The sequence below is a fragment of the Salvelinus alpinus genome, chromosome 18 (genome assembly GCF_045679555.1).
Source record: "Salvelinus alpinus chromosome 18, SLU_Salpinus.1, whole genome shotgun sequence".
NCBI classification, from domain to species: domain Eukaryota; kingdom Metazoa; phylum Chordata; class Actinopteri; order Salmoniformes; family Salmonidae; genus Salvelinus; species Salvelinus alpinus.
The window spans coordinates 41,895,656-41,909,654 of record NC_092103.1 but is presented as its reverse complement, the minus strand read 5'-3'; the positions used below and the strand labels follow the sequence as shown (position 1 = coordinate 41,909,654).

The 13,999-nt window shown below is 40.9% G+C and overlaps 1 protein-coding gene across 5 annotated transcripts; it reads right to left on the bottom strand.

Moving 5' to 3' along the window:
• Positions 1–44: 44 nt before the first annotated feature.
• Positions 45–11,433, bottom strand: ddx4 (DEAD (Asp-Glu-Ala-Asp) box polypeptide 4). 5 transcript variants are annotated; one of them, XM_071351354.1, is made up of 25 exons: positions 11,298–11,433; positions 9,590–9,624; positions 9,393–9,408; positions 9,153–9,212; positions 9,021–9,075; positions 8,706–8,761; positions 8,552–8,599; positions 8,349–8,372; positions 7,992–8,045; positions 7,810–7,848; positions 7,607–7,627; positions 7,141–7,173; positions 6,469–6,501; positions 5,014–5,049; positions 4,873–4,917; positions 4,321–4,466; positions 3,886–4,038; positions 2,998–3,152; positions 2,646–2,775; positions 2,350–2,516; positions 2,014–2,159; positions 1,801–1,900; positions 1,406–1,676; positions 885–992; positions 45–772 (listed from the first exon to the last, which is right to left on the bottom strand). In XM_071351354.1, the coding sequence occupies exons 2-25, from the start codon at positions 9,605–9,607 to the stop codon at positions 692–694; spliced, it is 1,995 nt and encodes a 664-aa protein (XP_071207455.1). In that variant the 5' UTR covers positions 9,608–9,624; positions 11,298–11,433; the 3' UTR covers positions 45–691. The 5 variants fall into 5 exon arrangements, with proteins under 5 accessions (XP_071207455.1, XP_071207457.1, XP_071207458.1 ...); XM_071351356.1 differs by lacking the exon at positions 11,298–11,433 and adding an exon at positions 11,150–11,241; XM_071351357.1 differs by lacking the exon at positions 9,153–9,212.
• Between the last annotated feature and the right edge of the window lie 2,566 nt (positions 11,434–13,999).

The window sequence follows — 13,999 nt, the reverse complement described above, 5'->3', positions numbered from 1 at the left end:
GCTTTAAATCGGCAATAGCGCAAACAAAATAAACAAGCCAGGCAAATTATCCAAGACATTCTTTATTTTGAATAAAATCTGCCTTCATCCATATTTCAAATGTCTGCATGAATAAACCAAGTAAATCAAATGTATTTGCTAATTTTGCCTGGCACAAAATGCCATGAATATTTTATACAACATAAGCACTCTTGTACATCAGTTACAACAAGCGATCGAAAACGTGGGTCAACTCAGACTGGTTAACAGAACCAGTTAGATCTAAATGCAGAATCCTTACAGAAATACAATGCTTTACAGGTATTATTTGGGGACAGACACGCATTACTCAATAGTTCAGTTCAAAACACACGAGGGTGTAAATGGCACATATTCAACGAGGTAAAACATTTGGGTGAAAGAGGAAAATAATAAGTTCAAAGTGATGCGTCACAATTCAAACCACAAGAACCAGAAGCACTAATAATAGCTAGAACATTAATTTGTGAAGTTTCACCTCAAGCACACAGATTTTAACCAGTGGTTGACTAATCGGTTTCCCATATCCAGGACTATACACATTTCCAGAAATATCAAGCAGAGCAAAATTATTTTCTTTAAACAAGATAACACTAAAAGAAAAGTTACATTTGAACCAAAACATGACTTAGTTTGAAAACACAAAAACGAAAAGAATTGCAGATGTGCCTCATCACTCCCACTCGTCGTCATCTGCGCCACTGCTCAGGGCAGCAGCTAGATGACTTGCCCCATCTCTCTGGAAAGAGCCACCCTGCGGTCAAGAGATTCATCTTGTGTCAACAATGACAACACTAAACATGTAGCCAGCCACTAAACAGTGTTCAATGGAAAATAACAGCACTCAACCTATTCCAGATCCATACCTTTCTGCTATCCGTGGAGGCAAAGATTCTCCCACCTGGGTTGAACCCTGTAGTGCCATGAGCACTGAAGGCAGCTTCCTCCAGCCATTTGGGCACCTCCTGCTGGGCCTGTGAAAAGTAATTGCAGTGAGAATACATTTTTTATTTATTTTAGTTCAAAGTCAGCTTTGCCTTACTTGCTAGCAGGCCTTAAAGCTGGAATCCTTAATGGTGAAAATTCCCGTCCTTTCAGGATTTTACAACAAAGTAACTGCAAACACATTATCCCCTCTCAGACAACATTGCACGCACACTAGAACAGCAGAATATGTACTTCATTTTTTTTTTTTTTTTTTATAAAACACTTTCATCCACAAAACAATAACAAATGTGTTGGGACGGACAGTGGCGCCGATCCATCTTTAAAGGCTGCTTTTGACCAGGGAGTGTGAAATCACTTACCCCAGACAGGACTTTGACCAGGGAGTGTGAAATCACTTACCCCAGACAGGACTTTGACCAGGGAGTGTGAAATCACTTACCCCAGACAGGACTTTGACCAGGGAGCGTGCCAGGTTGCCGTCAGCCTCCGGGTCAAAGAAACACACAGCTCTCCCGGTGTTCCCACAGCGACCTGTTCTCCCGATGCGGTGGACGTACTCATCAATGTTGTTGGGGAGGTCAAAGTTGACTATGTGTTGGACATCCTTGATGTCCAGTCCACGGGCAGCAACAGAGGTGGCCACCAGGACAGGACACTTTCCTGAGCGGAAGTCACCGAGCGCCTGTTCACGCTCCCTCTGCTCACGGTCACTGATAACACAATAAATACCAACTAACACTTCATACAACTGGACAAAGACTAACAAGACACAAGGTAATCTGGGGCCCAACTAGCAATGACTATGGGTTAAATCACTTGAAGACAGTCCCTTACCCGTGAATACTAGTAGTATTAACCTTCTCCTGACACAGGAACGTCGCGATAAAGTCAGCCTGCCTCTTGGTTTCCACAAAGACCATAGTGCGTTCAGACCCTGTGAAGGCAGAATATCCCCTTCAACATGAAGACAATTCGGTGTACTGGAAAGTGGTTGAAGCGTTTGCATGAGAGGTGCTGACAGTTATATAGCGAGGTGCTGATGGGTACCTGTAGTCTTCAGGACCTCCAGTAGTTGGTCTCTTTTGGAGAACTTGGTCACCTGAACCACGACCTGCTCCACATCACTGCAGGCTCCGCCCACCACGCCCACAGCAAGGAACAGATAGTCCTTCTTCAGGAAGTCACCAGCCAGTCTTAACACCACAGGACAACAAGGCATCAGGTGACCACCCTTCTCATTTAAAAAGCACAACTACCATTTAGAAATTGTGCCATAACTCTTTCTACTGCATTATCCTTTACATTAGCTGCACAAATATTTCAACGTTCATTTTAAAAGCATTGTTTATCTCAGTTATCTGTGGCGGAGTGTGGGAGACAGACTTTTGGATGTCCTCGGGGTAGGTAGCGCTGAACATAAGGGTCTGGCGGTCCTCTTTAGCTGGCATGCCTGGGGACCCCACCAGCTTGCGCATCGCAGGCTCAAAGCCCATGTCCAGCATCCTGTCAGCCTCATCCAGCACCAGGTAGCGCAGCTTGCTCAAGCCAATCTGGGGGAAGTAGACAGAAGAGGCCGTATATTCATTTTCTAAAAACGACTATGTTAACAGATGGCTTCAACCGGCTGCCAACTACAAGGTTGGATTCAAATATGCGTTTGTTATTGAAGCACCGATTACCTTTCCTCTGCCAATAATGTCCATCAGTCTTCCTGGAGTCCCACACAGCACATTGCAGCCCTTCAGTATCTCGCGAATGGTGTGACCGGTGCTTATGCCACCGTAAACCACCACTGGACGCACACAAGTACTACAAAAGACAGTGGAAAAGTCTCCAGAATCAGTGTCCATTGGATCCCCCCCCCCCCTAACATACCAATCTTGAAAAAAATGTACCTTAACTTTTGCAATAATAAGAACAAGTTAGATTTGCATCCAACTCCATTTTCACTATTACTATTGAAAAGTGCAGGTGGGGTGAAAGGGGTTGAACATACTGCCTTTCGAATATGCAGTGAACATAACTTCATACCCATGGGCAAACTTCCTGGCTTCCATGTAGATCTGGTTGATCAGCTCCCTGGTTGGGGCCACTATAATAACCTCTGGCTCCTGGACCTCGCTGAACTTACTAGCTGCCACGCCGTCCACCATCAGCTGCTGCAGGATGGGCAGTAGGAATGCAGCCTGGGGGACAACAACAAAAGTTAAAATACTTTGTCTACCCACAGGCTTACCAGACCTGCCAACCCTGTCCAACTTTTTAGAGTACCAGACACGCACAGCAAATTGGAGATTCAACTCGCAAAAATCTAGTGCAAAGGCATTTTAGAAGCATTGCCTCAATAGCTAATAACAGACATTAATTCTTCATCGCGCAGTCTTCTAAACTCTCGACTCCATTTAATGCCAAGATGTTTATATTCGATTATACTTAGGTAATGCTTTTTGTGACATGTATCAAATCACAGTCTCAGGTTGCGTGATCCTCGTAAGGTTAAGTGGAAAATACAACTAATGGGACGCAGAATTAAATGTATATCACACTCGCACAAATGCGACCAGTCATTTTTCGTATTTGCTAGTGAAAGAAATTAAATGCAAATACGAAAAATGACTGGTCGCATTTGTGCGAGTGTGATATACATTTAATAAGTTCAGGCCATATTAATTTCCACGTACTTTTAACTCAGATCTCGTACATGGACAGAGAACTGCGTAGTTGGTACACAAGGCAGTTCTGGCTTACACATGGCGGCCAACACAAGCGCTATTGATTTATACCAGAGTAGGTTAACCTGGGTGACAGATACGACCGGAGCTCCATTTCACATGCTAGTATTTGAACTACAAGAAAAAGGGGATTAACACTGCTTGCTAAATAAGGAATTTTAATTAGATTCAGTTCAGTTCAGCTCACCGTTTTCCCAGATCCAGTCTGGGCACAGGCCATGAGGTCCCGGCCAGCAGCGATAATGGGAATGCCATGCTTCTGCACTGGGGTGGGCTTCTTATAGCCAGACTTACTGACGTTCCTGTTCAGAGATTCACACAGGGCAGCCTCTTCAAAACCCTGAGAGGATAATAGCTTAGTCAGTTTCAAAATCACAGCAACATTGCCATTTACCAATACCTGAATACAACAACCAGTATACAACAATCCATCTGTTTATTTGACAAACCAGCATTTATGTTGCAAGTGCAACTCTGGGGCCATCCCAACATCTTAACCTTTTCCTTGTTCATTCTAACAATGCAACCAATATTGGGTAAGTTCATTCAGTTGTGAAGGTAAAGAGATTAATAAAATTACCCATTAACACTTTAAGGACACAGCCACCAGTAAGGCACTCACCATGATGGCCTTTGGCGGATTGCTGCCACTGACATCGACCAAGATGTCATCGTACTTATCAAAGTTGATGCCCGACTCATAATGAGCAAAAATAGACGACTCCTCCTCACAAAGGGCTTCAGGTATGTAGGTCACCTTTGGGGGACCTGGTGGTAGAGTGAGGTTATGAAAACGGGATCACCTTCTGAAGTATTTAATTAAAGAATCCAGTGAAAGAACATCTCGGATGCAACTGAATGTTGTTAAGAGAAGAGCAGCAGCCTTCTTGTCGTCAACGTTGAAACGAGACCGAAGTAGTTGTAGCACCACTCAGAGGATGTTTAATTACATTAATAAGTTACATGGAACAAAAACAATATGCAATGGTTCCCTTTAAGTATTGTTTAGAAAAACATGGAAGTTATGTTTTATTAGTCTTCTGTAGGGGATACATCAGGGTTCCCCAACTGGAGGCGCAGGCCTGGTTTTATTTGCCCCCCCCCCAGCTGAATCTAGTTGATGATCACTGGTATACATAGTCAAACAAAACACTTACTTGCATAACATACAAACCTGGATTGCCACCATCTCCACCACCTTCCCCATCCGTGGTTGATCCTAAAATATGTGAAAATCTCACATAAAGACATTTTCAAATGTAAAAGTATTCATCAGGTCAAGGAAATGAATTAGTAACAAATGAAAACACGGAACCTTTAGAGAAAACTTCCTCATCTCGTCCACGATAACCTGGAATGATAAGACATGGGAAGTTTCACAATAAGGCTCGCTGTGACTCAATCTCGTAAATGCAAGGCCAATTACTACGGCTCTATAATCTCCGCAATGCAAAAATAACACTGATGGAATAGCAGAATCCAGACCAAAACAGAATGCAACAATATGAAACAAAGTAATGAATCTAATGTAATTAACTATAACAAACAAAAATAAAACGCAACACGTAATGCGTTGGCCCAATATTTCACGAGCTGAAAATAAATTCTGAAATTTTCCATATGCACGAAACGCTAATTTCTCTCAAATGATGCACAAACTGGTTTACTTGTCTTTTCGCAAGCATTTCTCCCTTTGCCAAGATATGCCACACACCTGTCAGATGGATGGATAATCAACCGGCTGATTAAACAGCTTAATCATTACACAGGTGCGCATTGTGCTGGGGACAATAAAAAGCCACTAAGAAGTGTTTTGTCACAACACAATGCCACAGATGTCTCATACTGACTGCAGTTTTATCCACCAGAGCTGTTGACAAATAATGAAAGGTTAATTTCTCCACCATATGCCACCTTCGTCATTTTAGAGAATATGGCAGTACGTCCAACCAACCTCACAACCGCAGACCAAGTGTAACCATGCCAGCCCAGGACCTCCACATCACCATGCAGACTGTGATGACAATTTTTTTCTGTAATAAAGCCCTTAGGTGGATAAACTATTTCTGATTGGCTGCGTCTAGCACCCCAGTGGCTTGTCCTGGGTCCCAAGTGGGCGGGCCGATGCCCTCCTATGCAAAATCCATAGGTTAGGCCCAAATGTATTTATTTCCCTAAGAACTGTAACTCTGTAAAATCATTGAAATGGTTTGTTGCATTTATACTGAACAAAAATATGTATTAAAAATGTATTTGCTAAAGTTAAATCAGAAGACATGAACAGAATGAGTCAGTGATTTGCATTTCCTGCAACTTTCTGAAGCAACAATAATTCCCCGTCTGTGCGGTGCACACATCTATCACTGTGTAGGCGTTAGTGATGATGCTAATGAATTATTATTATTTAGTCATTTGTATTGATGCTAATGAAAAGTCTTCTGGTAGATGGAAAGGTTTTCTTAAACTACAAAGTAGCCTATGCTTACCTGGCATATGATTTTAATCAAGCCACTGAGTTTTTATTTTGCAAACTCCATTGGTGTGTTTTCAAAAACAGTGCCTCTTGCTAGGTGCACACTGGAATTGAAGGGTAATTATACCCAAATATAAACATCAAATTTGTCCTAGACCTCCTGATGTGGTTTAGGCATTATGGACTTATAAAAATGACTATTTGATGTTCTATTTAAAGTGAATGAGTGAGAAAACCTGAAGGGGAAGTGAGAAAACAGAATTTAGGAAAAGTAAAATGTATAGGGCCCTAAATTACCTCCTCCGCCAAATCCTCCTCCATCACCACCACCTGAAACAAACCATAGTTAGCAACAACTTTCCCTCAAGCATTTCAACTGATTTGAAGCATGAAGAAAATACAGACTTGACAACCTTGAATATTTTTGAGTGCCATGTCAGCAACACTGCTCAAATCATAGGCAAATCCCACTTTGCCTAATGTTGACAAAAGGCTGCCTCAGAAGGAATGATAGGTGATATGGGTAACTTGGCTGCTCTTCAGTAGCTAACTAGAAAAAAGTTTAAATGTACAAACAAGGGATAAGGTTGGGTAGGAGGGGAATTCCAGAGTCATTTTGAAGCAGTTGTCTTTTTCCCCCCTACAGCTACCATTTTCTGAAACCAAGTCTTCAATAATATCAAACAATGCAGCCAACAAAGAAATCTTGTTTGAGCCTAAATGGAATTGTGGTCAAAATCATACAATGTACCAACTAGAAGCCCATTTTATGGTCGTTTTTCACACCAGCATACTTACACCTCAAATTGCGTGCAAGTACGCAAAATGCGTGCATGTTGAAAAATATTTTTGCATTGCCATAAACTAGGCATTTTTGAATGATACTCACTGGTAAAAGACTGAGGATAGATTTCAAGTCAGTATTTGATGGAATATTTTAGAATTTCCGTAAGTGAGGTGCTGATTTACCTGATCGGAAGCCTCCCCGGCTACCTCCAAACCCTGAAAAGTGAAGGATTTGAGCAAAAAAAGAGCCATAAAACAGCATGATAGATTTCATTAGCTTATCACCATTTCAATAATGAGAACTAGAACTTAGTCTAGACACCATCCACAAAAATGTTAACACTCCATATTTATATTTTAGCACACGTATTCAGAGCAATTAGGTTTAAGTGCCTTGCTCAAGGGTACATAGATTGTTTTACCTAGTCGGCTCTGGGATTTGAACCAGCAACCTTTAAATTGGCCCGCTCTTAACTGATAGTCTACCTGACCTTTTTGTCACTAATATTGGACAAGAGCATGTTCAATTTATTTGAATGCAAAAAGACATGCAGAAACACTTGGGAGGACAACGAGAGCGTTCAAACTGAGCCAGCCATCTAGAATAATTCAATTTTCTTGCGTGTAGAGAATATGAAAACCAACATACCGCCATCATTGCCATCATCCCCTGTCAAAAAATAGATTTCACAAAACCCACGTGTAAACCATTACATTCAATAGCTAGATGGATAAGAGAATATTCAAGAAACATGTTAAAATCAGGGGCATAATGTTTATTAAGACTCTGCTCATCAAGAGAAATGACAATGTGGAGCATAAGAACTAGAGGATAAGAATAGCTCCTATTACCGTTTCGGATGCCTCCTCCCCTTGATCCTCTGCCGCCCCCTGTTGAGACAACAATTTGATGCATTTAGGGAGAATAACTCACAATTAAGAGTCATGCAATTACCCAAATTGTTCCAGAAAGTTAATTGTCCAGAAAATATTTTTTCTAATTTGTTTATTTCAGAAGGAACCACAAGTCTCACCTCTGCCTCTTCCCCTGAAGCCTCCTTCACCACTGTTCCAGGAGCTGCCTTTATCTGTACAGAACAGTTCCAATTCAAAGAACATCAATGTTAATACAGTTTGAGGTATGATTTAATAAAGTCATGCCGAAGACATTTGAAGAACCTCAAAATGCCAGCGGCACCAGCATAATACATTTTGGAACTCTGAAATTGATCAAATACCCTGAACAGTATTATGCCTCTATTCTATTTTTAGTGCTATCCCCATGACAGTAAATATTCTGAGCTGTGCATTCTATCCCAAAATTCATTGATCGCAGTGTGACAATTTGCTCAAACGCAGTCTTGAGCTGCAATATCAAGTCAGTCACCTACCTTCATTCCCATTCTTATCAGCTCCTGTTGACAGAGGGCAATATACATAAAAAAAAAATATATATATATATATATATATATATTACCTGTAAAACAATTTCCCCCAAGACGCCTTAGGCATACGTCTTGAGTAAATACTCAATTTTACACAGCAAGAATTACATCAAATAAAATGTATATGAAATAATTATGAGACTATGCACCTGAAGAGAAACTCTTGAAATCTCCACCTCCTCCCCTGGACCCTCGGCCTGCAAGTAAAAATTGCAAGAATTTCAAGTCAGTACAGTAATAACTCAGACCAGTGATATTTCCCCCCCAATAAGAACCAAGATACATTTATTTTAAAGAACTTGCCTCTGCCGCCACCAAAGCCACCATCACCTCCACTGTTCCAGGAGCTGACTTTATCTGTAAGTAAAAATTGGAAGAATTTCAAGTCAGTACAGTAATAACTCAGAACAGTGATATTTCCCCCCCCAATAAGAACCAAGATACATTTATTTTAAAGAACTTGCCTCTGCCGCCACCATCACCTCCACTGTTCCAGGAGCTGACTTTATCTGTAAGTAAAAATTGGAAGAATTTCAAGTCAGTACAGTAATAACTCAGAACAGTGATATTTCCCCCCCCAATAAGAACCAAGATACATTTATTTTAAAGAACTTTCCTCTGCCGCCACCAAAGCCACCATCACCTCCACTGTTCCAGGAGCTGACTTTATTATCTGTAGAGATCACAAATCTTTTTAACATTGTTTCAATTCTTGCAAGTTAGCTAATGGATATAATGGCACAATCCTACCAGTCGGTCTCCCAAAACTGGAACTTTGGCCACCACTGGTCCACGAGCTCATTCCACTTTCTACAAAAACCCATTCAAGCTCAGCCATTAATAGATTATTTTGTTTAAAGGCTTTCCCAACAACACCCGTGAAAAAGCAAGTTGCATCCAAGTGACAGGATGCTACCTGGCTATTACAGAAAACATGTGTCCATTTTGCAAAGGGAATCCAGCTAGTCCAAACAAATTACATGAACCTACCATTACTTGTGGTAACCTGCAAAGTACAAAAAAAATATATATATATATATGAAAACGTTCCATTCACATATGCTGATAACTGCCAATATTACACATACATTTCACACCAAGTAGTGACAATATAAGCTTTGGTTAACTATTGACTCCACTAATATGTAAAGCATAACAGCTCAAATTACTGGTTTAGAGTAATTTACCTCATCCCAGTTGTCCATGATCTACAAATGTGGTTCTGAAATTAAGAAAAGCCAAAAGTCAATTAACTGCACCTGGGTATCTATTACCTAGCTTGCTACATTTTAGGGTGTGTCGGTAAATTAAATTTCACAGAACTTCGAGTGTGCATAATAACTGATGTACAAATATCCAACACCTGTTAAATATAACCGTGTTGCTATCAGCAACGTTCTGGATAACATGAAAACAGCCTAACCAGCTCTATTTGGTCGAGTAAAATGGTATGCGTTAAGTGTTCTCTCATTTGTGTCTGGAACAAGTTAGCTTGGTTTCTTGACTGCAGTTGTGAGGTCAGAACGCTCGGATCAATCCAACCCCTCATCCAGAGCGGAACGCTCCGAGAGCGAAACCGCTGAACCGTTGCTCTGAACGCTCCGAGAGCGAAACCGCTGAACCGTTGCTCTGAACGCTCCGAGAGCGAAACCGCTGAACGGTCGCTCTGAACGCTCCGAGAGCGAAACAGCTGAACCGTTGCTCTGAACGTTCCGAGAGCGAAACCGCTGAACCGTCGCTCTGAACGCTCCGAGAGCGAAACAGCTGAACGGTCGCTCTGAACGCTCCGAGAGCGAAACAGCTGAACGAACGGTCGCTCTGAACGCTCCGAGAGCCAAACCTCTGAACCGTCGCTCTGAACGCTCCGAGAGCCAAACCACTGAATTTACAAATGCCCAAGAGCGCACTCAGACACTCAATGTATAATTTACAAACACACCTTTAGTAGTCAATGTTTCAGAACGCTTCTAGGAGGTTCTCTAGTTAGCTAGCGCTACTAGAGTATTTTCCATCAAAACAAGTGACCACTGACTAACTAGCTACTGTACTTTGTTGAGAAAGTAAAATCAAAGCACAGAACGACATTGCAAGAAATTAGCTAGGTTGTTATAGAGCCACCAGAAAACACGTATTTTTTCCCAATACTGTACAATGGCATCAAATGAACATTGGAAGATGACTTTAGTCATGCATAAGCAGTGATATCAGTAAATCAGCTCCCATCTAGGCCGCTAGTAAGTAACGCTAGTTAACTACTTTTCATGCCATTTGTCTGCGGTCATTAACTCACCAAGTTCGCCCAACACGTGATTTCGAAATGTAAAGAAAACATTACCTAGCTAGATAAGCATGCCTAACAAAGTTCAGTAATGTTCGTGAGCTAGATAACATTTAAAGTTAGTTACACAACTGACCATTTAGTTCTTTAAAATTTAGCCAGTCATGTACAAAATGTAGCTAGTTAGTAAGCTAATGTTAACCTAGTTAACTAGTTGAACAAGCTAATCAGTCTCGGGACAAAAAGCGAAATACCCGCCATCTTGACTAGGTAACATTAGCTAGATAGCATTATGTAGAGATATTTAAATAAGTAATCTGTAAAATGTCCCAAACGGCAACAAAAATAAAAACAAAATGAGAATGGTTGTATGATGTATATAGTAATAACTTCGTCTAACTGCAAAGTTTTTTTTAGTTAACACCAAAATGGCTTACACAGTGGCTACAATTCCTATGGCGCTAATTACCTAGCCAACACGAACCTAGCGGTCTTCTACCTAACCCATAAAGAAGATAACTAGTTAAACGGATAATCAACTTAAGATATGTCTGCAATCATTACAAACATGAAAGCATTTTGATGCACTGAGAAAAAATAATATTTAAACTCCGTACATTGTCGAAACGCTTTCCCGCAGCGTCTTGATGTTCTTCCACGTGGCAGAAGGTTGTGGATCGTCAAAAAGAGAGCGCGCTTGTCGCGGACTCATAAAAACCCAGCTGGACGGCGCGAGGGCATCAAGGAAGAAAAGGGGTGTTACTTTTTATTAAAACATTTTATAAAACCACTGCTCGGGATTTATTTACTTATCATTGAAAGGTCATATCAAATGAAATGTTGATTTACAAATATAATTTTTTATATAAAACTAGAAAGCTTTTTATGGCCGAGTAAGTGAGTAATTACTATTTAATGTGACCTCCCATCTTTCTCATTTACATGTGGCTAATCCATATTAGTAATTATTTCGCCCTGGTATTTTTTTATTGAAACGTGGGGACTGTGAAAATATCTTTGTTTCAACAACTCAGACAAAATGTGTAAATAAGAAGCGCTATAAAATCGATGTAGTCCATGTTGTGATTGGCAATTAGGGTAATTGCTCCGGTCACGTTGTGTGTTAGGTCATGTCAATCACCTGGAGGAACGTTCAGATAGAAAAATGTAGTAGAACAAACATGCCTCTCTAACATGTACAATAAGGAATCATGTCGGCTCTAGTGATACAATTTATATCTGCAACATTTGAGACCATCTGGCAACTGAACATGGTGCAGAGGAAACACAAGGGTCCAAAATCAGCTTAATTGTTTGATTCTTGGTGATTGAGGTCATCTCTGGGCCGAGGAGAGCTTATCCCTGATCAGTTGTTCACTTGGGCAAATATTTTAGTGTGACCAGTGGTGCGTTCAGCAAGACACAGCGTTTTGGAAAGTTCTGATAGAAATATCAATGTAGAACGAACATGCTTGTCTGACATAAAGACCAAGAAATCATGTTGGCTCTATTCATGGCATTTCTATCTGCAACTGAAGGTGGCCCTGAGTTCCTATCCCCACCTATCTTTTCTTCTGTACCTAACATTATTTTCCCACTAGAGGGCAGGAGCCTCATCTGACAGAAAATTCCCAGATTGTAGTCTTATAAGAATGAAACTACAATATAGATTCACACTGTTAGATGTGATAATTTAGCCTGGTTGCTAGTCTCTGTAACATTCCACTCCTTGTACTCTGTGTCATGTATCAAAGAAGCATGTATGTGAACTATTTATGATTGAAAAATGTGGAAAACTTAATGATTAATTTTAAAGTTACAATATGTAACTTTTTGGGGACCCTACTGTCATTCTCAGTGAAAGCAAGTCTAAGAAGCGGTATATCTGTTCTATGTGTGCTATTCCTATAATTCCATCTCTTAAGTTTTGTTTTAATCTTTTACATTTGGTTTTGTACACCAAATTCAAACAGCTGAAAATACAATATTTTTGGTTATTGAAAAGTTATTTCACAGCGGTTAAGATGGTACAATGATTCTCTACACTATGAATTACTTGTTTTGTCACATAAACTGAAATTAGGGGAACTAGAAATTTAGCAACCAGGAAATGGCGAAGTGATTTCTGCATATTGTACCTTTAAGCGAAGAGTAGATTATCAGGTGGCGTTCGTTTTGCATGGCCAAGTGCCCCTGGTGGGTGAAGATTTCACTTAAAGGAATAATCCACTCAAAACCACAAATTCTTATGATTTATGTTGTTAAATAATGCAAATATGTGAGAACAATATATGCTGTGAAATGTTTTTGCATTTAATTGTTATAATAAGGTAGGAAGCAACATGTGTATCATCACTATTGGTGAGTCCAGATGGGAGGAGTCTACAGTTACATGCGGCATCCCACAGGGGTCAGTCAGTGTTGGGGCATATCCTGTTTTTAATTTACATGCTTCATCAACTTCCACTAATTTATAACATCATCTTCCATCTTCCACTGACGATAGGTCTACATTAACACACCAAACCGGACACCCTCTCTGCCCGAGCAAAACTCAGCAGCTGCCTAGAGGACATCAGGGCATGGATGACAGAGACCTTCCTCCAGTTGAACAGTAGCAAGACTGAGGCTATGCTTATTGGGACACCCAAGCAGGTCATCAGTGCTGGAAACATCTGTCCTACAATCAACTGCCAGATCATCCACCTGTCCTCTGTCACCTCCAACCAAGGAGTCAAGTTTGATCCTTCTCTGTCCTTCGAAGCCCACATAAAACAAATATGTAAAACATCATTTTTCCATCTTATAAACATCGTCTGGGTCATACCATCACTCTAGATGCAGAGAAACTGTGAGGATTGGATTATGTTGAGCTGCGGGGCACCGGTCTGAGGCACCTGACGTGAACGGGAAAAAGCGGTTAGGGAGGAGCACCCTTCTTAAACCGAACAGTAATCTGCGGCACTTGGTCATGTTGTCAACAAGGCAGTATGGAGCATCATCCAGAAACATACATCTGTTTTCCATAAAATATATGTTTGAATTTTCAAACTAGTGTTCATTGGGAATGCAGTTAAGCTTTTTATATCAAAAGCAATCACTTTTACATGTGAAAAGACAGAATCCTACTCATTACTCCACATGCTAATTATGTCACTTTTGTTTCGCCGTGGGCTTTGAACGGGTCACCTGGCTCACACCCGGGAGGCAGCCCGGTTTCCAAAACAAATGCAATCAACTTTCCTGGTGCAAAACACGCCTACCCGTGCGCCCGGGCCAGATGAATCAAATCCCCTCACTCATCCACGCCTTTAATCTT

What these genes read in the sequence shown, in the direction of transcription:
- ddx4 (XM_071351354.1), bottom strand. An exon ending in TGATAAGAATGGGAATGAAG is followed by an intron (nt 8,046 to 8,348) that starts GTAGGTGACTGA and finishes TGTTCTGTACAG; the next exon opens with ATAAAGGCAGCTCCTGGAAC. An exon ending in CTTCAGGGGAAGAGGCAGAG is followed by an intron (nt 7,849 to 7,991) that starts GTGAGACTTGTG and finishes TTGTCTCAACAG; the next exon opens with GGGGCGGCAGAGGATCAAGG.